Source organism: Mustela putorius, unplaced genomic scaffold (assembly GCF_011764305.1).
Source record: "Mustela putorius furo isolate JIRA1106 unplaced genomic scaffold, ASM1176430v1.1 tig00537248_pilon_pilon_pilon, whole genome shotgun sequence".
NCBI classification, from domain to species: Eukaryota; Metazoa; Chordata; class Mammalia; order Carnivora; family Mustelidae; genus Mustela; species Mustela putorius.
In genome coordinates, this window is record NW_025422387.1 from 4,572,158 (window position 1) to 4,597,146 (window position 24,989).

Here is a 24,989-nt window from a genome sequence, read left to right on the forward strand (position 1 = left end):
ACCCATTCCGATTTCCCGGCTGCGCATTCTAGGGTGTATTCTTGGCTCCGCCCCCTCCCTGGCCTTACACGCCCCTTTCAGAAGAACAACCAATCACTTCCTCGAATCGCGTTGCTATAGAGACTCTTATCACCACCCTTTTTTTTTTTTTTTCCCAGCAAGCTGTGCGACGCGCCGGGCCTCTTCCCCTTTGTGCCATCCGGGTCTCTCGCGCGAGCGATTTAGTCTGTGGCGAAGCGTCGGGGCGGCCGGTACAGTTGAGAGCGGCAAGTGGAGGCGCCGCCCTAGCGGCCAGGACTCTGGACTATGGCGGTAGGTGCCGACGCTGAGTATAAAACCCGGGATATTTTTCTGCTACTCTCCAAAGAGCGGGTGAACGGCTCCCAGAACTGTTGTCCGCGCGTGTGTGGACAAAATGGCGCCGCGGCCTTCTTCTGCGCCCGCCATCATGGCTGCCTGCTGTAGGGAGGGGGAAATGAGGCGGTGTCGGTGGGGGTGGGGAGCCGCAGGGAGTGTTTTTTTTTTTTTTTTTCCAGAACTTTCCTCATCCCTTTTCTAGGCCTGTATTCCGTTCCACTCGTAGACCGGTCTCCAGTTTAGCTAACTCATTCTTGTTAGTCGTTTTTATTGAGTTTTATTAGGGCTTGGGAATTTCTGTTCGCGTTGGGGAAGGGCTGGGGAAGAGAGAAAAGGGATGGGGGGGGTCTTTGAAAAGTATGGGATCAGAAAGGCGTTGTCTGTAAGGAGTGGAATGGAAGAAGAGAATCGTCTTGTAACGTTTTGGGGGGTGATTTTTTGCTTACGCTCAGTAAAATTCTAGTTGCATAATTTTAATTAGTGTTTTGTCTGTGAAAACCTTAGTTTATTCCTAAGTACGGAGCTGAGGAAGCTGTTGCTCAAAGGGAGTAAAAAAAAAAAATCGACTTAATTCCGAGAGGGCTTTGAACTACGATTCCGATTGTCGTTCATTTCCGAAGCAGCTCGTGATGTAATCATTTTGAAGTCTTTGAGAAGGATTATAATAAAGCCTTATCATAGGCGTTGTTTCTTAAATTTAAGAACCCTTCATTGACCCATTTAATTTTAAATAACGCTAGTTCTTTTAAAAAGCCTGCTTCGGGTATAGGATGCTCAATTCTGGTGGATCACATTATTGTGACTACTTCGTTTTTCTTAACCCTGTTAAAAGAGAAATGCAAGCATCTTGTGTTCTTTTCGACTGACTAGAAAGTTCTATGTACTCCTCTTCAAAAATAAGTAGGACTATAAACATACCGGAAGATTTGTAGTTTGCCCTTGCAAAAAATTGGGGTATCTGAAATTAGGATGGTTTCTGCACTCCCCTCCCCCAGTACCTAATTGAATTAAGAACCTATTTTTTTCTAAGGTTTCAAACAGTTGGAAGGCTGTTTGGTGTTTGTGCAATTAATTGATGTAATGTTTTCCTTTGTTTAAATAGTGTTTGGGGCCTTTTAAGGTACTTTAAAGAATAGTGGTGTTTTACTTGGGCGCAAATATATTAAAAAAATGAAGTCTGTTCAAACATTTGGTGCTGCAGTGCCTCCTTCAATAAAGAGACACAGTTCCCTGGAGAAGTGGCCTAGTATTAAGTCCAGTGTACCTTCTTTGCACTGGAGAAAGATTTGTGTACTGTCTTGAGCATTATTAGGGTTTTAAACGGGATGTCAATGTTAAGATAACAGTGGTGAAAAAGCAGGTGCTGGAGTAGAGGACAGTTTCGCAGTTAGCATTTAAGATTTAGTATGTACACCCTGATAAATTGAAATAAAGCTTAGTAATTTTCAGAGAAATTTTATTCACTTCATTTTTTGGATACTTTTCACTAGGGCACTATAAAATAACCTCATGGAAATAAAAGTTTTGTGTGGGAGAAGTGGCCACCTATCATTTGTAGTCTGTTTAGTGATAGAATGGTTGGTTTTGTTTGTTTCTATAGTGTATTTTACAGGTGAAAATGGCTCTTTGATGTAAGTTTTTATCTTGTATTACAGGGTACCTTTCTAAGCAAAGGGCATTTGACTTTCCTGATGCCAAGCTTCTCCCATGTTAAGCAAGTAAATAAACCATTGACTGAAAACTTGTACTGCCTGGTCTAGATGCTGCCTTTTCCATCAGAAGGTGGTTTTCCATTCTGGTCATGATCTCTGTAAGAGTGAATGAGACGTGCCAGTGGTTCAGGAATGCTCGTTTTGGTAGAGAAGTCGCATGAATTAAGAGAAGTGAGCAGTGCTTCAGTTTTTGCAATTTTATTTTACCAAATGCAGGCCCTACCAGCACTTCACAGCATCAGAGACATATGAAATAGTTTGTAATGATAATGATGAGAATGAGAATTAAAAGAAAATGACCAGTATTGTGAAAATCTTAAGTATCCTTACCTGTGGTACAGCATCAGTTTTTAATAGTAGACAGCAAAGAGCTAGAGTACCATCCTAGGAGAGGCAGGTAATGTTTGTTGGATCTTCTTTGTGAGATCGGAAAGTTGAACTCGATTCTGTGATGAAAGCTTTCCTCACAAAAATTTTATGATTCCAGAAATCACCCATACATAGAAAACTGGAGAAAGCATGTGTGATCACCTGAGAGTCTCTCCAGCAATTAGTTTCTTCCTTTGTGCTTGGTTTGGTTTGGTTGTGTTTTTTTGTTTTGTTTTGTTTTTTTACCACTGTTAGAGGTTTAACACATTTATGTCTTTCATCCTAGCTAAGCGTTTATCATTTTACTCTTTGAGTCTAGCATTGAGTTTGGCACATTTGTGACTCTCAGTAACTAGTTGTTGAAATAGTGCAATCTCTCCCACTTCATTTGTTAAATTACTCCCCATTTAATTTCCTTGGCATTTGTTTTCTGGATTGATTTTCTTAAGGGAAAGGAGTTCGTTGACATGTGATTATTCCTCCTGCTGAAAATCCGTATTTATCCAATCCAGTTTCTTTTGTAAAACAGCCTGGTAATAAATATTTTAGGCATTGTGGATCACATACAGTCTCTGTCCCATTCCTTGCTTAATAATCCTTCCAAAATGTGAAAACCTTTCTTAGGTCAAAGGTCAAGTAGTCCACCTTCTACATACTGCTGAAACTGTTCCCTCTACCTTTTAATCAAAATCTGACTTGGGAACATTCAGGTTTTAGCTTCACAGAGCTTTTTTCTAGGACTCATTTAAATCAATGTCTTTGTGTGATACTCTTAGTAGCTTTGCTCAGTACGCAGTTATGAGCAAGTAAGTTGGAAAACAGGGAACTGATACTTAGATGAAGGAACGTCCTTTTGAGTAAATCAGGACTCTTGGGAAAGTGTAATACTTGATTGTTTTTTTAACTTGTACAAAATTTGCATTGTGAAAATTTATAAAATGCTTTGAAGCAGAAACAACTTAATGTTTCCATAGCACAGAGCATATGTGAGGAGAGGCAGACCATATTTTGCAGCAGCACTGTGCCAAGGGGCTCTTTTCATTAAAGAGGGTTAATGAAATTAAGAGTGGGTTCTCAGATAGGTAAGTTAATTTTGTTTATTCTTTTATAATCTAGAAGCATTCTCTGCTGTTCTTAGATTTTACAGACTTAAGTCTGTTTAAATTTTACTACTTCATTTTAAATGCCTTTTTAATGTTTGCTAATATAGAAGTATTGGTAAAGTCACACATATGACTTCACAAATCTAAAATGGACTGTATTTTCTCTGCTTGTTTTTTTTTTTTTTTTTAAATATTTATTTATTTATTTATTTGACAGAGAGCGATCACAAGTAGACAGAAAGGCAGGCAGAGAGAGAGAGGAAGGGAAGCAGGCTCCCCGCCGAGCAGAGAGCCCGATGTGGGACTCGATCCCAGGACCCTGAGATCATGACCTGAGCCGAAGGCAGTGGCTTAACCCACTGAGCCACCCAGGCGCCCCATTCTCTGCTTGTTTTATTGGAAATACTTGGAGCCCTTATTCTTCTCGTCTCCCCATTGTTTTGAAAGTTATGAAAATGATTTTTTTAAAATAATTTTTAAAAAGTTAAAGACATCAGCCTAATTACATATGTCTGTTACCGAGTTAGTCATTTCAGTTTATTCAGGCTTGTTTATTAGGTACAAATAATACTTAACTACTTAGAAATTGGCCATTCTGGTTTATTGGTTTTTTCTTTTTAAATTTTGTAAAACTCAAGGAAGATTCTCCTCCCTCCTTCTTTTAAGAAATTAGAAACATTTTAAATGTAATTAAGAACTTAATAATCGTTTCTCTTTAAACTTTTAGGCTAGTGATACAGAACGAGATGGACTAGCCCCAGAGAAGACATCCCCAGATAGAGATAAGAAAAAAGAGCAGTCAGATGTATCTATTTCTCCTAGAGCCTCAAAACATCATTATTCGAGATCACGATCAAGGTCAAGAGAAAGAAAACGAAAGTCAGGTATGAATTGTTGGAAAACCGTAATTACTTCTATCCATGTAAATGTGTATATAAGCCATAAATTTAGTTTTTTATATAATTAATAGGTGTTCTTTTCAGTTGAGAAATCAGTAAGGAAAGTACATTGGTAATTTTCTGGACAATTTTTTAGTTATGAGAAACCCAAATGCAGAAATGTCATGACTTGTCCAAAGGCAAAAAATATATATATATTTAAATTTTTGTCACAGTAATTCTGTTTTAACCCTGAGTTGTTTAAATTTCAGTCTTTCAACATTGGTAAAATATTTTGAAAGATATGCCTGGGCAGTGGTGTATTTTTCTGAGCTTATTTAATGTGCTTTTTGATGTGAGTTATGGAAAATTTTTAACCTTGTTTTTTTATTTAATTTAATGTTAGAATATTTCTGAAGTGAGAGGTCTTGGCATTCTGAGTTGTTTCTTACTCATTTACTTGAAAAAGAATTAGACTGATGTAGTATAGAAAGTATGATGTTTTGCTGTATGTTTTTTAAATTAGTATTGCTACTTAATGAAGAGGTTAAGTGAGAAGTAGAATACTAATGAGTTAAGAGTTTTAAGACCTGGGCTCCATTTATTTATGCTTTATGCCCACAGATAATCATCTGTAATTAGTTAAAATATAATTTTATGTGTATATTTGTAACTGTACTGTATAAAATCACTTTTGAATAGAAATTTCAAAACTGTAGCATCCTTTTGACTACTTATGCCAGATAAGTTCAGACTGTATTTTCTTGCTTTCTTGTTTGTTTCTACTAAGCTGCTTTACAAATTTTCTGTGCGCTGTAAAGCAAAATGGGCTAGTCACAGTGGTTTGTGAATTAAGAATCTTTGACAGACTGAAAGACAGTATATATGTTTTTGATTTGTCATGAAGGATTTTGGAGGGGGGATGTTTGTTTTGTTTGCTCTCAGTTATATTTTTGTTTATTCAGAATGCTTGATTTGTTTCAAATATATACAGTGGTGTTAAGTAGTATAATCCCACCCTTCCATAAAAAATAGTCTTTAGAAGATAGTAAGTGGAATTTTAATTTAGGAAAGTGGATTGGAAATCGTCCTTTTGAGTATTGGAATTTGTGTTTGAGATGTTTCTGTGTCTTGTTTATGGTGAATTTTTGTATGTATTTACAGATAATGAAGGAAGAAAACACAGGAGCCGGAGCAGAAGCAAAGAGGTAATTAACACTTTGTAGTGAATAGGCACTTTAAAATTCTTGTAAAGTATCTGGTAGAAATGTTTGTGTGAATATATGATACTATCAAGGTAAGTACCAAAACTTGAAATTTAAAAGGTTAATTGGGTATAAAATAAGCATGATATGGATCATCATTTTTCAAGAAGATAGTTGTTTATATGAAAAGTTCATTCAAAAACTATTAATTTTATTATGTTGTGAAAATATTCACAATAAAAATTTCATATGAAGATTATAATTGGTTTTTTTAGGCCTGTCACACAGAGCTTCCATTAATCTGAGGTCCCGAGTCTCCTTATACCTGACAGCTGCTCAGGATTTTCATATAGCAGTCATCTTTAAGTACCAATATCCTAGATAACTGTGGGCTTTTTCTTTATGGAAGATAACGAGTCCTCTTTGCATTAGCAAACCAGCTCAGTTTCCCTGAGAATAGTACCGAATTTTGAAATAAAGTGTCTGTGAGGGACAGCTGGAAAGGTAGCAGTGACAGCAAAACTGGAGGAAAAAAAAAGACAGCAGCTGTATGAAAGAGAAGCAGGAGTTAACTTGCTCGCCCACCTGAGAAGACAAGGAATGAGCCAACAAGGAAGAACAGAAGTAGGAGCCAAAAAGGGAGGAGAAGAGTCTTGTGGGGGCTGGGCAAGGGACTCTGAAAACAAATGTGGGCAGGGACTTCACCTCTTCCCCTAATGGAAGCTCTGTTAAATTTTTAATTTAGGAGAGTTTTTGTGAAAATGACTATTTTGTTTAGCTCACATGATAACATTTCTATAATAAATCATACTCAGCGTGCTAATGCGCGAAGAGACTGAACTGAAGACGCTGCAGACTCAGATAGCAAAATAATAAGCCTACTTCATGATAAGGTAACTATTAGTCATTCAAACTCCTATTTCCCTTAAGTATATCTTAAATCAGTTAAGGGTTTTATTGTCTTTTTTTTAATAATAGTAATGTTATGTTTGGAAAACTGGTTTGAAATAAACTCTAAAACCTTTGGAAATTGAACCACTTAAAGCTTTTCCAGTTTGCCATTATATGGCAAAACCAAGGAAATACTTTTATAAGCTCATAATACAGAGAACTGGCAATGAAATTAAAATTAAGCTGTGTCTCCAGGTCTCTCTATTTTTCTGCAAAATATTAAATAACATTCTGCGATTCTTTCCAGATATATCATGCATGTTCCAAAATGTTTGGCCAGGTTTTTGGTTTTAAGCAAAGTTAGTCTTGAGTGTAAAGAAAAAAATGCTATGTTCTGGGAAACCTGAGTTAAGTGTCCTGTTGTAGAAAAGCAGTGGACTGGGCATGAGAACAACACGGGGTCTGGATTCGGCTGCTACCATGTAGTTTTGTGGCTTTAGATCTTCATTTAGTCATACTTAAAGGAAGGGAAGTTTAGAGGATCTGAGTTTCCTTCCAGCTTTAAAATTGTGTTTCTGAGATGTCCAGGTTTTTAAGCTTTAACTGAAAGATGGATTTGACAACTTAATGTGAGGAGATCTAATGTTTATCACTTCCTAATTTGGCATGTGAGAATAGGATGGAGACTTGATCATGCAATTAATTTTAGCTCAGTCTCTGAATGCATATGTTGTGAAAGCAAAAATTTGGTTTTTATCTCTCAGAGTATGGGGGAAGTATAAGTATGGGGGATTAATTATGTTATGCCTAGTTTGATTTCATAAAAATTAAAACAGATACGGTTGCCATTTTCTACCCTAGGTACATGAAATGTAATAGAACTTCAAGCCCGTTGGGATATTGCAAGATGAAAAGTGATTTCTTCACAGTTTAGACATTGGGAGAAAAATCAAGAGCCGTCTTTTAGAGAGAATGTGGCAGTATAGCTATAAAAAGGACACTTCAACTCTGCGTAAAGTAACTTAAAATTGCAGAAAATACTAATAATTAGTAAGATTAATCTTATTTAGCTACCTAACTGAAATGCGTTTTCTGTGCATTTCCTTGTGTCCTGATCTTCACTATTGTTAAGTTTTTAAGCCTAAAATAATATGTATTCTGGTTATGGAAGTTGATGTATACGTGTATACATGATCTGTTTCTCTAAAAGGTTTGTTGGAAAATTTTGAAAGTCTTGATATATGTGTACTTCCCTTATTCCTTTAGATAAAAGAAACACCAGGGATTCCTCTTTTTTCTGATAATAATGGTTTTTCAGTATTATTTCAACATTGAAAATCATTGTTTTAATAATTTATTTTGGGGAGGAAACTGCAATTTGGGGGATATATAAAGACAATAAGATTAGTAATATTCATCTGCAACATTTGGGTGATGTGAAACTAGATCATTTTTTTTTATTTGCCACACACTCCTAAGGTTACTAATGTTGCATCACAACATTTTTGTCTACTGATACCCATACTAACTCTCTTTGTTGCACTATTTTCCTGAAAGAACCAACTTCTTCTTAAAACAGGCAAGAAGACATGAATCCAAAGATAAATCATCTAAGAAACACAAGTCTGAGGAACATAATGACAAAGAACATTCTTCTGATAAAGGAAGAGAGCGACTAAATTCATCTGAAAACGGTGAGGACAGACATAAACGCAAAGAAAGAAAGTCGTCGAGAGGCAGAAGTCACTCACGATCTAGGTCTCGTGAAAGGTAAGTGATTTTGTTATTTATAAGTTAGTGCCATGTAAGGAGCTGTATTATGTAAAGCCTCTCATGAACCCAGCAATACACAGACTATCTTAATTAGAAAGTAGAAGTTTTTTGCTAGGATCTATTCCTTTGCTATCTAATGTCTGCTAGTAGCTGAAGTCTTTGGGGCATTGTTTTCTGATGAAGGTAAAGAAAAGTGTTAAAGACTCAGGGATTAAAAGATGATTGTGTATGATTCACATTCATCTAGCCAGTATTTCTTAATTTCTTGATTTATCTGTCACTTGCAGTGAAAAAATTTATTTAGTTGACCTACGTTTAAGCCAATATAACAGTACTTCTGTATTGTCAATGTAGGATTTATTTGCTGCTAAATTAATTTAGATTTTCTTTTGTATTGAAAACTGGATCATGGCAGAAAAATTGTGAGACTTTTGTTAAAAGAAGCCAGTGTTTGATGTATGTTTGGAGTTTTCTGTGGGAATATATATATGTGGTATATCAGATTAGGTCTGAATTTTTTGGTAGTAGATTAACTTGTCATCTTTAAGTCGCATAAGTACTTCACTAAGGCAATAATTGACTTTAAACTATTAAATAGGATCTTAAGTTGGGTTAGGATGCATTGCATTTTTAACATGTAGCTTTATTGTGTGCCCTCTGAGACATCATCAAACAAGAATAAAGGCTCATTTGTTGTTACAATTTCTTCCAGTAGATGCCTCAATTAGCCTTTCTCTACACAATACAGATTAGTTTATTGCCTGGCTTGACAGCACACACTGCAGATAATTAATTCATAATGTCTGTAATTTGAGAAGACGCAGCTCTAAATAACTACTCACTTACGTGTTTTAATTTCAGGCGTCATCGTAGTAGAAGCAGAGAGCGGAAGAAGTCTCGATCAAGGAGTAGGGAGCGGAAGAAGTCACGATCCAGGAGCAGGGAGAGGAAGAAGTCACGATCCAGAAGCAGGGAAAGAAAACGCCGGATTCGATCTCGTTCCCGCTCAAGATCAAGACACAGGCATAGGAGTAGAAGCAGAAGTAGAACAAGGAGTAGAAGTCGGTAAGTAGTCATCTCTTGAATAAAATCAGATCGTTCCCTCACGGGGTCTGTTTATCTTCCCTCAGTCTGAGAATATCAAAATTGTGGGTCAGAATTTTATTTGAGTTACAAAATATTTTAACAACATTCTGACTAATAAAGAACAATTTAAACACTTGCCATAGCATTCTTAGAGATACTCATTTAATCAGGTCTTCTGTGAAGTGCAGATAGAAATAGTCCTATTAAAATTACTTCAGTTGTTTTGGGTGTTGAATTGTGTTAATTGTATAATCAGAGTAGCTTAACATTTATTGCATGCCTGCTATGTGCTGTGTATTAATGTCAGCTCTTCCATGTACTACCTCATCTAATTCTCAAAACAACTGTTTTGTGAGTTAAGACCGTCGGGCTTAGAGAGCTTGAGTAACTTGCCTAGGAAGCCCCAAATCATAGTTGTTAAATGGTCCTGTCAGGACCAAGTCCCAAGTATGTCTGAATGCAAAGTCAGTCTATGTGTTTGACCCATCATACTGCATATGCTGTCTCAGGTATTCAGAAAGATGAGCTTAATTCAAACCTATCTTGATTGAGAGGAGGCCTTAATTTGTTGAGACAAAGTACAATGAAGAGCACAAGAGAAAATTTTTAAATAATCAGGGTATATATTTAGTCTGTACTTGTTTATATCAGACAATTATTAATAATACATATGCACAGATACTGTTATTAAATAAGGGGAAAGGTTTTTTGTTAATTGTTCAAGTTAGTCTGTAAAGACAAATTACTTGGCTTTCTCTTGTTTATCAAGGGTTTTGGGGGGGTTGGATGCAAATGGTGGGTGTTTTAGATTTTCTTTATTTTACTTTATTTTATTTTTAAGATTTTTTTTATTCAACACAGATCACAAGTAGGCAGAGAGGCAGGCAGAGAGAGAGGAGGAAGCAGGCTCCCCGCCAAGCAGAGAGCCCGATGTGGGACTCTATCCTGAGACCGTGAGATCATGACCCGAGCCGAAGACAGAGGCCCAGCCCACTGAGCCACCCAGGCGCCCTCGATTTTCATTATTTGAGCAAGAGCAGTGAGTGTGCAGGAGATAAGAGTGGGACAGCAGCAGAGGGAGAAGCAGACTCATTGCTGAGCAGCTTGCTGGCTGGGGTCCCTGGAATCATGACCTGAGTCACCCAAGAGCCCCTCAAAGTGGTCGTTTTGTTTATTTATGTTTTTTTCTTTAAATTAATTAATTTATTCTTAAAGATTTTATTTATTTATTTGACAGAGATCACAAGTAGGCAGAGAGAGAGAGGAGGAAGCAGGCTCCCGGCCAAGCAGAGAGCCGATGCAGAACTCCATCCCAGGACCCTGGGATCATGACCTGAGCCGAAGGCAGAGGTTTAACCCACTGAGCCACCCAGGTGCCCAGTGATGGTTTTATTAAAGCACACAGACAGGACCTATGGGTTGCTGATGATCAGTTTTTAATCAGTAGTTCAGTTTTTAGTAGTTTACTAATTTAAGCTTTACCAGTTAAGAGTTCTAGTGAGTTTAGGTAAATAATAATTTCATCATTATCATTAATATTTTATTCTCCATGTGGGCTTACAAGCCATTATTTGTGATATTTCTAGTTTTTTGTATTAGGGCCTTTCTACTTTTGACCACTGCTACTCTTATTTTATTTTGCTCAGTGCCTATTTTTTTTATCTTCCATTCCTAATTATTTTGTTTTACTGATTTTTGTGCTTGGGATTTTTTTTTTCTTTTACAAATTCATTGTAGATTAAAATACTAGGAACATTTAAACTGTGGATCTCATTACTAGGGATTTATCCTGCATACTCACTTATATGAATATAAAATGACTGATGTGCAAGTCTAGTCTTTGCAGTGTTGGGTGTAATCGCAAAGGATTGGAAAACATCCTCAATAGTCTGTAGCAGGGAACGTTAAATGAACTTATAGAAGACTAGCAGCATATTCAGGGAACTACCAAACCCTGTGGAAGCTATAGTACAGAGAGGAAAGGGTTCTAAATGGTTTGTCTACTGTTTGCATTTTTGTTGAACCTCTGCAAATATAATGGATTTTGATAAAATGAACTAATTATCACTGCTTTGCCATATTGCAACATGTGAAATACGATTTATTACAGAGATAGGAAGAAGAGAATTGAAAAACCTAGAAGATTTAGCAGAAGTTTAAGCCGAACTCCTAGTCCACCTCCCTTCAGAGGCAGAAACACAGCAATGGATGCACAAGAAGCTTTAGCTAGGAGGTGGGCATATTTTGTCTTTGATGCATTTTTCCTTTTCAACTTGAAGTTGATACTCAATTGTGTGGACAAAGTGAATTCTTTCAGAGTTTAAGTTAAATAATTAAATATAGCCATGATACATATTGTGCCAGTTTTGATCTAGAACTAAGTAGTTGGTTAATTCTCATTTTAAACATTTACCTATTTGTGCAACTGGAAAGATTACAATGTCTGCAACAGTTTCTCTGTTTTCCTTCATGATTAACTGATTCATTTTTCTCAAATTTAGGCTCCTAAATATTTTTGATTTGCAATAAAAACTTTTTTAGAAATCTGAATCTGATTCAAGAGCTCTTAAATTTTGCCTCTGAAACTGCATTGTCCTTTTGTTTTTCTTCCTCAAGAAAACAGTCTGAAACAATTCTGTCAATGGGTTTCTTATTTTAAAGGTGGCAAATAATAAACATTACAAGGTGATTTGTTTGATCTTGAAAGTCTTACTGCTGATAGTATAGGGAGACCGTTTCATGTTTTAATTCTGTAAGCATTCCAAAGATGTTGTGGTAATTGTGGGACTACACACAGCGGGGCTGTCTGGCCGAAATGTGCAAAACCGTTGAAAGAACTGCCTCATATAGAGAGGCAAGAAGTAAATTAGAATCCAAGTGCTTGTTTGCAGGTTTTCCCATATTCTGAAAACTATACTCTTGATTTTGGGTTTTTTTTTTCCTTATGAAATTGAGTTTGTATTTTTTTTTCATTACAAAAATACAGTTATCACAATGTAACCTGATGGGCTGCTGCCCTGTGAACCCAGCCTGGCAGAAACTCCAGCTGAACAGCAGCAGCAGCAAAGGTGTGAGCTCGCCCCTTCTTCGTTCCATTCACTGTAGTGAATGGTGTTAATTCCAACCTGCAATGGCCATTTTAAATATGCATCAATAGTAGTGACTCATACTTTCTTTCTGAAACTAAAATCCACAGAAGTAACTTATAAAGAAGGATCTGTTAAGTCTGACCAGTATTTTTTTAGGCCCTAAAGTTTATTTTTATAAGTTGGTTGTGCTTTAATTTTTGGCTTTTATTAAAGTTGAAGCTGTTAGTAGCATCAAAAACTAATCTTTAGTGATTTTCAGATGACAAGTTTACATGAAATAACTCTTTTTAAACCTATTTTTTTTAAGCTTTTATTTATTTATTTGACAGAGATCAAAAATAGGCAGAGAGAGAGAGAGAGGAAGCCGACTCCCTGCGGAGCTCCATCCCAGGACCCTGGGATCATGACCTGAGCCGAAGGCAGAGGCTTTAACCCACTGAGCCACCCAGGCGCCCCTGAGTTAACTCTTTAAGAATCAAATTGGTCCTTGGCTACTAAAGGGCGATCTTTTGTTAACAAGATATTACAGTATATAGGCCTTTTGTTGTTCCATTTTTGTTTTTAAATGTGGGCTATTTTTAAAGATTTTACTTATTTATTTATCTGTCAGAAAGAGAGAGAGAGAAAGCACACAAGCAGGCAGAGAGGCAGGCAGAGGTGGAGAGAGAGGCAGGCTCCCTGCCGAGCAAGGAGCCGGATGCAGGACTCGATCCCAGGACCCTGGGATCATGACCTGAGCCCGAAGGCAGCGGCTTAACCCACTGAGCCACCCAGGCATCCCTGGACTATTTTTAAACTACTTTGAAAACAGTTTTAGTATCTATGTACCAACATTTTAATGTTACCCCTAATCAGGAACTTGTATTCCCAAGGACAAAATCAAGTCTGTACTGTGTCTGTCTTGAATGTGTGCTCAGTAAGAGGGAATAAAATTATATTGTTATGTTCATTTTATGTAAATACAGCAGTTGTTAAAGCCAGTGCAATTTTCCTACCCATAGTACACCAAAACAAAAAACCTTTCCCTTAATCTTTGCCCCTTTATATCACATTAAAGGAGAAAGGGTGACTTTTGACTTAATAATTGGGAAATCAAGGAGTCTTGAAAAAGGTTTCTCTTTCAGGAACTCATGAAGATGCTATTACTTAAGATTTGTTGTATAAGAAGTAGATACTAACTTGACAATACATTTTTAGTATATGTATTAGTAAATTTAGTGTGAGTGAACTACAGTCTCTTTTTTGTTTTGTCTGAGGATGAATTTGTGTTTCAGGTTTCTAGTTCCATTGCTAATAATACATTTCTTAAATTGCTAAAAGTTAGTTCCCAAATAGGATTTATTGGCCTCTTTTTTTATTTTTGGCTATTTTTAATTTTTACTGATTTAAGGTTATATGATTAAAAAGTGTGTTTCAGTAGAAAAGTCATAATTGGCATGTTTTAATTGGCCTTATCCTGTATCAGCATCCCTCCTAAGAAGCATGTAGGTAGTTCTGTAAATACTGTTTACTACTTTTAACATACCCTAAGATTTACTCGGTTCTCAGTATGTCATTTGCAAGATGTAATGTTATCCATACTGTTAAAACCATCAATGGTAAAGGTTGAATAATTTTCATTTTTTAAAACTAGTCTCTGTGGGAAGTGTGTGTAAAAGATATTCCAATTTTTTGGCAATTCCATGAATTTAAAAATGTTTAAAACCAGTATTGAAATATTCTTTAACTATGACTATCTTAAGGATGAATGCTTTTTTTCCCCCACATACAGATACCAATTTGTGTTAAACTTAATTTAAAATTCTGTTAAGTGTTTCGTTTCTATACATGTGGAGAAATACAAAGATAAATACTGGTTTTATATTGAGTGTTGTTATAAACTTATTGAAATTATTTTTGACAGGTTGGAAAGAGCAAAGAAATTACAAGAACAGAGAGAAAAGGAAATGGTTGAGAAACAGAAACAACAAGAAATAGCTGCAGGTAATTTTTTTTACTATAGAAGTGTGGCATTTTTTTGTAGGAAATCTGGAAAGTTCAGAAAAATAATAGGAAGAAAATCACCTATGAGGCTTGCTTACCCATCAGTGTACTGTAAAACTGTTACTATTACTGAAATGTGAACATTTTTAATGTTAACTTTCATTCCTCATAAATTCGTCATGCATATGTATTTCTTACTTGGTTGATGCACCTGATTTTGACAAGTAAACAGTCACTGTTCTCGTTCATATAACACTGTAGCCATCACAGCATATTTTTTTACTCATGGTTTTTGGGAAAATGCAATTTATTGAAGATGACAACTGATCTTGGGTAAGAAATCAGGTTATTAGACATAACACAAACATTGCCTGTGGATGTTTGAAGGAGATCAGGGAGACTTACTGAATTACATGGAATGTAATCTGGAAGGTGTTTTTGTTTATTCACATTCCTGATAAATTGGTGGTACTAGAAATAATCTAAAATTGTACAAATTGGGGTACCTGGCTGGCTCAGTTGGTAGAGCATGTGACTCTGAATCTCAGTGTTGTGGGTTGGAGCCCAGTGTTGGGTGTAGATTACTTAAAAATAAAATTAAAAAAATTTTTTAAGAAATTGTGCAAATTGGGGCGCCTGGATGACTCAGTGGGTTTAAGCCTCTACCTTCAGCTCAGGTCATGATTCCAGGGTCCTGGGATCTAGCCCCGAGTTGGGCACTCTGCTCAGCAGGGAACCTGCTTCCCTCCCCTCTGCCTGCCTCTGTGCCTACTTGTGATCTCAGTCAAATAAATAAATAAGATCTTTAAAAAAAAACCTGTACCAATTGCCTTTAATAAGTATTCATGCATTTTATTTATTTAATATGGAGGGGGTAGAAGGTGAGGCAGAGGGAGACAAAGAGACATGTTCCACACTCACCTTGGAGCCAAGTGAGGGCTCAGTCTCACAACTCTGAGATCATTACGTAAGCCAGAATTAAGAGTTGGAAGCTCAACGGAGTCAGCTATCCAGGCATCCCTGCCATTTTGCTTTTAATACTTGAATAGAACAAAAACTTCCATAACTGGATTCCCATAGTATTAGTAATTAAAGAACTTTATAAGTTTATTCTGGGCTGACAGAAAAACATAGAGTACTCTTTGTGTTCACAAAAAATTAACTTCGTTCCTGACTGAATCACTTAAAATAATGGGAATACCATGTGGGGCATTTAACTTCTGTAGGATTTGGGCTTCCTGTTTGCTAAATGTGCATAATACTTGTTTAATATCTTAAATGTTTGTGGGCGCCTGGGTGGCTCAGTGGGTTAAGCCACTGCCTTCGGCTCAGGTCATGATCTCAGGGTCCTGGGATCGAGTCCCGCATCGGGCTCTCTGCTCGGCGGGGAGCCTGCTTCCCCCTCTCTCTCTCTGCCTGCCTCTCCATCTACTTGTGATTTCTCTCTGTCAAATAAATAAATAAATAAATCTTTTAAAAAATATATATCTTAAATGTTTGTTACAAATTTCAGATGAACGTCTAAATAACCATTTTTTAAGCTTAAAGAGCCATACAAATAGTATTCATTGTTACAAGTTTAGCTACAAGTACCATAGTTCATTTTCATTGAAATCACAAATTTTTTTATTTGTAGAATTCTTTTTTTTTTTTTTAAGATATTATTTATTTATTTGACAGACAGAGATCACAGGTAGGCAGAGAGGCAGGCAGAGAGAGAGAGGAGGAAGCAGGCTCCCCACTGAGGAGAGAGCCCGATGGTGGGGCTCGATCCCAGGACCCTGGGATCACAACCTGAGCTGAAGGCAGAGGCTTTCACCCGCTGAGCCACGCAGGCGCCCCTTGTTTGTAGAATTCTTACTATTTTAAGATACATAAAGTATTAGTATATAGGAGGGATCACATCCAGAAATGTCTATTAGAAATAAATTGAGGTAAATTTTGCTAAAATATTAATTCTTAGTAAGCTAACCTGCATTTCCTTATTTTGGTAAACATATTCTGCCTTTTTGTTAGATTAATTCTTACCTATAAATGCACTATTGTAAATCAGGAGGTTGGTTTTGTTAGGTTTTAAAATCTGTGCTTCTGTCTTTAGCAGCTGCAGCCACAGGAGGTTCTGTTCTCAATGTTGCTGCCTTGTTGGCATCAGGAACGCAAGTAACTCCTCAGATAGCTATGGCAGCTCAAATGGCTGCCCTGCAGGCGAAGGCTTTGGCAGAGACCGGAATAGCTGTACCTAGCTATTATAACCCAGCAGCTGTGAATCCAATGAAATTTGCTGAACAAGAGAAAAAAAGGAAAATGCTTTGGCAAGGCAAGAAAGAAGGGGTAAGTTCTTTAATTCTTCTCCTCTTTTGTCATTTATTCCTAATTAGTAGTTGCTTAGAAAAACAAATTTGGATTGGAAAAGATTGATTTGGGTTTATTTTTCTTCTCCAGTCTTGATTGTAATAGTTTAATTTACCACAGTTTAATGTTGGAAATAGATTGATCTAAGAAGACCAGTAGTGATTCAGAGAAATCCAGTATTCCCATACATTTGTAATGGAGGAAGATGCTTCTTGGCTTAGGCTTTTTCATACTGTTTATTTACTTTGTTACTTTGTAGTAGAAATTTTAAAATAATCATAAACTGAAAATAATTAGAACTGCACTGTTACAATACTATAAATGTTATCATTTCTTTTAAACCTTATTACTTAGAAAGCTAAATTTTATGAATTGTAAAAGTTCATTGTTTTCTTTACAGGACAAATCCCAGTCTGCTGAAATATGGGAAAAATTGAATTTTGGAAACAAGGACCAAAATGTCAAATTCAGGAAATTAATGGGTATTAAGGTGAGTTACACACTTGGAATTAAAATTCATACTAACATTTTCAGACTACATTGGTCCTTGCCCTAAAAGTTAATTTCAGTAATGTGTGATCTCTGGGTACTTTTAGTGTCTTTATGTTTCGTGCTTCACGTTCATTTCACCGAATTACGTTGTCATCGTTAGTTGACAATACAGACCATTTAAATTAACATAGTTGTTGATTATAACCTATTTATACCTTAATGAACCTTTTTCTAGTAAATAAAAATGAAATTATAAATGGGAATTAATAAATTTACTTTTAGAAAATGTTCATTTGAAGCAAACTTTAGGGACAACTGGTTCGCTCAGTTGGTCAAGCATCTGCCCTCCACTCAGGTCATGATCTCGGGGTCTTGGGATCGAGTCCCACATCAGACTCCTTGCTCAGCAGCAGAAGAAGAACTATTAGAGGGAGAACTCTGCCTGCCACTTCCTGTGCTTGTGCACATGTGCTCTTTCTCTGACAGAAAAAATCTTTTTTAAAAACTGAGTGTACTTGGAATCAGGCCTTAATATTGAAAGTTTCTAGAAAGCTTTTTTATTTTTTAAGATTTACTTGACATAGAGAGATCACAAGTAGGCATAACAGCAGGGAGACAGTGGGGGAAAACAGGCTCCCTGCTGAGCAGAGAGCCCTATGGAGGGCTCGATCCCAGGACCCTGAGATCATGATCTGAGCTGAAGGCAGAGGCTTTAACCCACTGAGCCACCCAGGCACCCCAGAAAGCTTTTTTAAAGATGTAGGGGGGGGGCGCCTGGGTGGCTCAGTGGGTTAAGCCGCTGCTTTCGGCTCAGGTCATGATCTCAGGGTCCTGGGATCGAGTCCCGCATCGGGCTCTCTGCTCGGCAGGGAGCCTGCTTCCCTCTCTCTCTCTCTGCCTGCCTCTCCATTTACTTGTGATTTCTCTCTGTCAAATAAATAAATAAAATCTTTAAAAAAAAAAAAAAAAAAGATGTAGGGGGTTTGTTTTTTCTTTGGTTTTGTTTTCTGGTGGCATTGTTTGGTTTTTTTTTCTTGGTGTTTTCTATTTTGTTTGAATCAAGTGGAAATATACAGATCTCATACTAGATTTCATGTAACAAGCTGGAAAAAAGTTCACAAACACTCAGGTATTGGTTATTATTACTTTAAGGGAATTGGTTTTTCATTGAAGGGATATTTGGCTTAAACTAAGCTTCACTGGGGCGCTTGTGTGGCTCAGTGGGTTAAAGCCTCTGCCTTCAGCTCAGGTCATGATCCCAGGGTCCTGGGATCAAACCCCGCATCGAGCTCTGTGCCCACCAGGGAGCCTGCTTCCCCCTCTCTCTCTGCCTGCCTCTCTGCCTACTTGTGATTTCTCTCTGTCAAATAAATATATAAAATCTTTAAAAAACAAAAAACAACTAAGCTTCACTGAATTGGCTTTTTTGGAATGATACCAGACAATATTTGCATTTACTGCTAGCTTTCCCTGTTCTAATTCTTTCCTTAGCTTCCCGCATCATTCCTTCCTTTGGTCTCTGCTCAGATGTCAACTTTTTAGTCCTTTCTCACTTGCCTTTTTAAAAATAGTAAGCATACCATCCCCATTTTCTGCTTTTCTCCTAGACTTTACTTAGATATTAAATGGTATGTTCTACATTTTCTTTCTCGTACACACTAAAATGAAGTTGATTTTTGTTAAATCCTGGATTATCCCCATACCTAGAAAGAACAGTACCTTGCATTCCATAGGTACTAAATAAATAAGTAGAAGGTAAATACCTATTCTAAAAATGTGATTTATTGGTACTGTCAATTGAGAAGAACGACTTATTCTCATTTCTGTTTATTTTAATAATATATCTTTAATTTGGTATTTAGAGTGAAGATGAAGCTGGATGTAGCTCAGTTGATGAAGAAAGTTACAAGACTTTGAAGCAACAGGAAGAAGTATTTAGAAATCTAGATGCTCAGTATGAAATGGCAAGATCACAAACCCACACACAAAGAGGAATGGGATTGGGTTTCACATCATCAATGCGAGGAATGGATGCAGTTTGAAAAAGATCAGACTTAATGTTTGGGACTTTATGGACTTCTGGTTCTGATGTCAGGTCCTTGTTCACCAAACAGCTAGCATTCTAGCTTGCATGGGTGTTGCATTGACTTTAATTTATTGAAAAATACGATTTTTTGTAAATATCAGATCAGTGATACTGGTGTTAGTGTTGTAATCAGGTTAAACACACTTCCATTGAACTTGACAGGACTATAGAAGGACAATATTTTTCAGTTCATGAATTCTACTTTCAAATACGTAAAAGCTGCAGGTGGGATAAAACCTCACACGTGGGTATTTCGTGTCCGCCGTCTCGTGTACTTTTGTACTTAACCTTGTACAGTTATTTTCATCTCTTGAAACATGAAAGAAATGTTATGTAGATGTTCTTTAGAAGATCTGGCCATTTGGTACATAATCCAGCACAAATACGCTGGGTGGTGATGACAATAAAAATGGTTTTCTCAACACTGGTGTTAATTTAAGTTACCTGGAATTCTTATTTGAATTTGTTTCATAGTTTTTTGTAGCATTTTGCAATTGCTATTAGAGAACACTAGGTAGATTTTTTTTTCTTTTTTTTTTTTTTTTTTTAAAGAACAGTTAACTGCTCTAGGCAATACTATGGTAAGCAGAAATGTAAAAGAAAGTCGGGAGAAGTAGACAAACTTATTACGATAATACTGTTTTCCTACTACTGTAAGGAACAGAATGGTGTACAGTATTTGTTCAATATTCCATATGTTATTCAGGAAATAGATTAATACATTAAAGGGATGTATGCACTTTTATTTTAATAAAGTGCCTTATTACAAGTTCTTGGTATGCCCTTTGCTCATTATCCCTTTGAAGTCTTCAGTAGCACAAAGTACTAAAATACTAGAAAACTACTTTGTTAAATAGGGCATAAATCTGGTAAAGGAAGGGGACTCTAGAACTTAAAAATCATTTGTTTTTATTACTACAAGATCATGATTCACCTTTTCCTAGAGAAATTGGGGAACTGTACTTAATGGTAAAACTTACACCTTTATTTATTTATTTATTTTTTATTTTGGGGGAGGGACAGAGGAAGAGAATCCTTCAAGCAGACTCCTCACTGAGTGCAGAACCTGACATGGGACTGGATACCATGACCCATGAGATCATGACCATAGCCAAATCCAAGAGACAACCAGCTGAGCCCCTTGGGTGCCCATTATACCTTTATTTTTTAATTTTTTAAAATATTTTATTTGACAGGTAACAAGAACGGTGAATGGGAGAGGGAAAAGTGGGCTTCCTGCCAAGCAGGGAGCCTGATGTAAGGCTCAATCCCAGGACCCTGGGATCCTGACCTAATCTGAAGGGAGATGATTAACAACTGAGCCACCCAGGTGCACCCAACCCTTTATACCTTTTTTTTTTTTTTAATTTTTTTTTTAAGATTTTATTTATTTATTTGACAGAGATCAACAGTAGGCAGAGAGGTAGGCAGAGAGAGAGGACGGGAAGCAGGCTCCCTCGCTGAGCAGAGAGCACGATGTGGGGCTCGATCCCAGGACCCTGAGATCATGACCTGAGCGGAAGGCAGAGGCTTTAACCCAGGCGCCCCTATACCTTTATTTTTTTAAATGAGTTCATAAGTTTGGCCAGTGTGTTTTGTTGGGCAGGTTTTTGTGATAAATGTGAAGTGTGGTTGTATTAAATAAGATTTTTTAATGTATTCCCGTAAATGTTTAAATTTCACTTTCCTGAAGCACAGTAATTTCATGAAGAAATGGCTCTTCATCACGTTTCAGTGACAGTTTCTGGGGGAATGTCATCATGGTTTTTTTCATCCTGGAGTCCCCACAATTCAGATTTTTCAGGTTAGCTATACCTTCTCAAATCAATTTCATTAGAGATTTTCATGGGCTGGGGTGCCTGGGGGGCTCAGTTGGTTAAGTGGGTGTGTGGTGGGAACCATTTAACTGCTTAACTCAGTTGGTAATTAGTTTATAGGGAAGTCATACTCCATTGTTCTTACATGTTAACCTTCGGTTCCCCTTTTTCCTGGCTGTTAACTTTGCTTTCAGTTTCAAAGCCTTGTACTCCGTGATGGATATGTTGGGGTTAATGCTTGTAAGCAACATAGTTGCTCTCCAGGATTTATTTTATTTTTATTTATTTATTTATTTATTTATTTATTTATTTGACAGAGATCACAAGTAGACAGAGGCAGTCAGAGAGAGAGAGGAGGAAGCAGGCTCCCCACCAAGCTTTCATCATGATCTGAGCTGAAGGCAGAGGCTGAACCCTCTGAGCCACCCAGGCACCCTTATTTTATTTTTAAATAGGCTCTACTCACAACCCTGAGTTCAAGACCTGAGCTGATGGGGCACCGGGGTGGCTCAGTTGGTTAAGCGACTGCCTTGGGCTCAGATAATCTCAGGATGTCGGGATTGAGCCCAGCATCGGACTTGCTCAGCCCAGAGCCTGCTTCTCCTTCTGTCTGCCACTTCCCCTACTGTGATTTCTCTCAAAATTTTTTTAAACATTTTTTTTTTATTTTACTTATTTATTTGACAGAGATCACAAGTAGGGAGAGAGGCAGGAAGAAAGAGAGGAGGAAGCAGGCTCCCTGCTGAGCAGAGAGCCCGATGGGGGACTCGATCCCAGGACCCTGAGATCATGACCTGAGCCGAAGGCAGAGTCTTTAACACACTGAGCCACCCAGGTGCCCCTCTCTCAAGTATTTTTTTAAAAAGACCTGAGCTGGGGCACCTGGGTGGCTCAGTGGGTTAAAACCTCTGCCTTCGGCTCAGGTCATGGTCTCACGGTCTTGAGATCGAGCCCCACATCGGGCTCTCTGCTCAGCGGGGAACCTGTTTCCCTTCCTCTCTCTCTGCCTGCCTCTCTGCCTACTTGTGATCTCTGTCTGTCAAATAAATAAATAAAAATCTTTAAAAAAAAAAAAAAAAAAAAAAGACCTGAGCTGTGATCAAGAGATGGACACCATAAGTGGGCACATGATGTAATGAGCACTGGGTAGTACATAAGAATGAGGGGTGTCTGGGTGGCTTAGTCATTGGGCTCAGTTCATGATCCCAGGGTCCTGGGATCGAGCCCCACATCAGGCTACCTGCTCGTATAACCTCTCTTGCTGTCCAAATATTTAAAAAAAAAAAAAAAAAAAAAAGATGAATCACTGAACTCTACCTCTGAAACTAATAATACAATAAACGTTCATTGAATTTTAATTTTTAAAGTTGGACACAACCAACCGTGCCACCCAGATGCACCCAGGAAATACATAAATTTTTTTAAAGATTTTATTTGAGAGAGCACATGAGAAAGGGCAGTGAGAGAAGGACAAAACAGTCTTCCCACTGAGCAGGGAGCCCAAGGCAGGGCTCTGTCCCAGGACACTGGGATCATGACCTGAGCTGAAGGCAGATGTTTAATGGACTGAGCCACCCAGGCATCCCCAAGAGGTATCTTAAAGACATGGTAGCTAGGCAGGGCGGTAAAAGAGGTACACACATCTCGGGCAAGGTAGGATGACCAGTGTGAGAGCAATTGGCCTTCAGGGTAGGTAACTTGGAACGCAGAATAGGACTTGGTAGTTGTACATGGGTGCTAAAACATTCAAAGGTGAGGTTTCCAACTTGGAGGGATTTTTTATTCCATAAGTTTAGAAAAACTTAAGTATCGTTGAAGCTATAAATTGGTACAAGGAGATGGAAACAAGTTTTACGTATTATTCCAAGCTAGAGTTTCACAGGTCAAAAGGTGATTAAAGTGTATACTTAAATATAATTTTGAGGGGCACCTGGCTGGCTCAGTTTGTATAGCATGAGACTTTTGATCAGAGTTGTAAGTTTGACCCCTACGTTAGTTAAGGAGATTACTTAGAAATTAAAAAAAAATAAAAAGATTTTATTTATTTGACACAGAGAGAGAGAGTAGGAGCACAAGCAGGGGGAGTGGCAGGCAGGGGAGCAGCAGTATCCCCACCAAGCAGGGACCCCAGGCTGGTGGTTGACCCAGGACCCTGGTATCATGACCTGAGCCAAAGGCAGCTGCTCAACCAACTGAGCCACCCACGATTGTATTTATTTGACAGAGAAAGACAGTGAAAGAGGGAACACAAGCAGGCGGGTTTGTGGGGCGGGGGGACCAGTATGGGTGCCCCAGTATATATACATACATATGCACACACATATCCACATACATGCACACACAAGCATATGCACACACCATTTCTATTGGACCCATTCCTAGTTCTTTAACTCTGGTCATTCACCAATTTCTGTAATTGTCTCGTCCTCAGTCCCAGCCCTTTGAGTGTCTCAAGACTCAACCACAGACTCCTCTCTGTATTCTTCATTATGCCATTACCCTTTACTATACTTGTATTTAATGTCCTTAAAAATGGGGGCCAGGGGCGCCTGGGTGGCTCAGTGGGTTAAGCCTCTGCCTTCAGCTTGGGTCATGATCCCAGAGTCCTGTGATCGAGACCCACATCGGGCTCTCTGCTCAGCAGGAAGTCTGCTTCCCCCCTCTCTCTTTGCCTGCCTCTCTGACTACTTGTGATCTTTGTCTGTCAGATAAATAAAATCTTAAAAAAAAAAAAAAGTGGGCCAGCCAAATGTTAACCTTTAGTTCAGATTTACCCAAAGATTCAACTGCCTAGTAAACATCTCAACTGGGACTCAGATTTTACTTTCAATTTATCAATATGTAGGGGCGCCTGGGTAGCTCAGTCAGGTGAGTGTCCTACTCTTGGTTTCATCTCAAGTCATGATCTCAGGGTCGTAAGGTCACTCCACACACAGTGCTGAGTCTGCTTGAGATTCTCTCTCTCTGCCTCCCTCACCCCCATCCCTTACCCCGACGACTCCCATGCTCTCTCTAAACAAAATCTTTCAAAAAAAAAAAAAAAAAAATCAGGGCACCTGGATGGCTAAGTGAGTTAACCCTCTGCCTTTGGCTCAGGTCGTGATCTCAGGGTCCTGGAATCGAGCCCCACATCAGGCTCTCTGCTCAGCAGGGAGCCTGCTTCCCTCTCTCACTCTCTGCCTGCCTCTCCATCTACTTGGGATTTCTCTCTGTCAAATAAATACATAAAATCTTAAAAAAAAAAAAAGAAAGAAAGAAAGAAAACGGTCTGATGTAGCTAGTTTTTCATAAAAAAGTGCAACAAGCCCAATAAACTGATCACAGGGCGCCTGGGTGGCTCAGTGGGTTAAGCCGCTGCCTTCGGCTCAGGTCATGATCTCAGGGTCCTGGGATCGAGTCCCGCATCGGGCTCTCTGCTCAGCAGGGAGCCTGCTTCCCTCTCTCTCTCTCTCTGCCTACTTGTGATCTCTGTCAAATAAAATCTTTTTAAAAAAATAAAAATAATCACAAAGGTAATCTGTGATAAAAACTAGTGTTTCTTATTCTCCTGTTGCAATTTAGCACGCACACTAGAATCTGCTATAAGACATACGTCGTATTCTGATTTTTCAGCCTTAGACGCATCTCAGGGACAATATATATTGTTTTAACACATTCTGTTCTATGCAGGCTTTCTGAACGTTTAAAAAGGACCAATCCCAGTATGCAATGCAAACAATGAGTTAACTGTCGCTTAGAAACCACATGTCCCAGCATGCCATGCTCCGGAGCTATCTCGGAAGTGGCGCTGAGAGAC

At 38.0% G+C, this 24,989-nt stretch overlaps 1 protein-coding gene across 4 annotated transcripts; it reads left to right on the plus strand.

Moving 5' to 3' along the window:
* The first annotated feature begins 159 nt into the window (after positions 1-159).
* RSRC2 (arginine and serine rich coiled-coil 2) lies at positions 160-19,798 on the plus strand. Of its 4 annotated transcripts, none has more exons than XM_013056460.2 (10): positions 160-312; positions 4,269-4,425; positions 5,584-5,627; positions 8,095-8,285; positions 9,150-9,353; positions 11,485-11,607; positions 14,367-14,446; positions 16,545-16,777; positions 17,199-17,288; positions 19,153-19,798. In XM_013056460.2, the coding sequence occupies exons 1-10, from the start codon at positions 307-309 to the stop codon at positions 19,330-19,332; spliced, it is 1,308 nt and encodes a 435-aa protein (XP_012911914.1). In that variant the 5' UTR covers positions 160-306; the 3' UTR covers positions 19,333-19,798. The 4 variants fall into 4 exon arrangements, with proteins under 4 accessions (XP_012911914.1, XP_004753218.1, XP_012911915.1 ...); XM_004753161.3 differs by having other exon boundaries at positions 16,548-16,777; XM_013056461.2 differs by lacking the exon at positions 160-312 and adding an exon at positions 6,440-6,517 and having other exon boundaries at positions 4,327-4,425; positions 8,073-8,285.
* Positions 19,799-24,989: the final 5,191 nt, after the last annotated feature.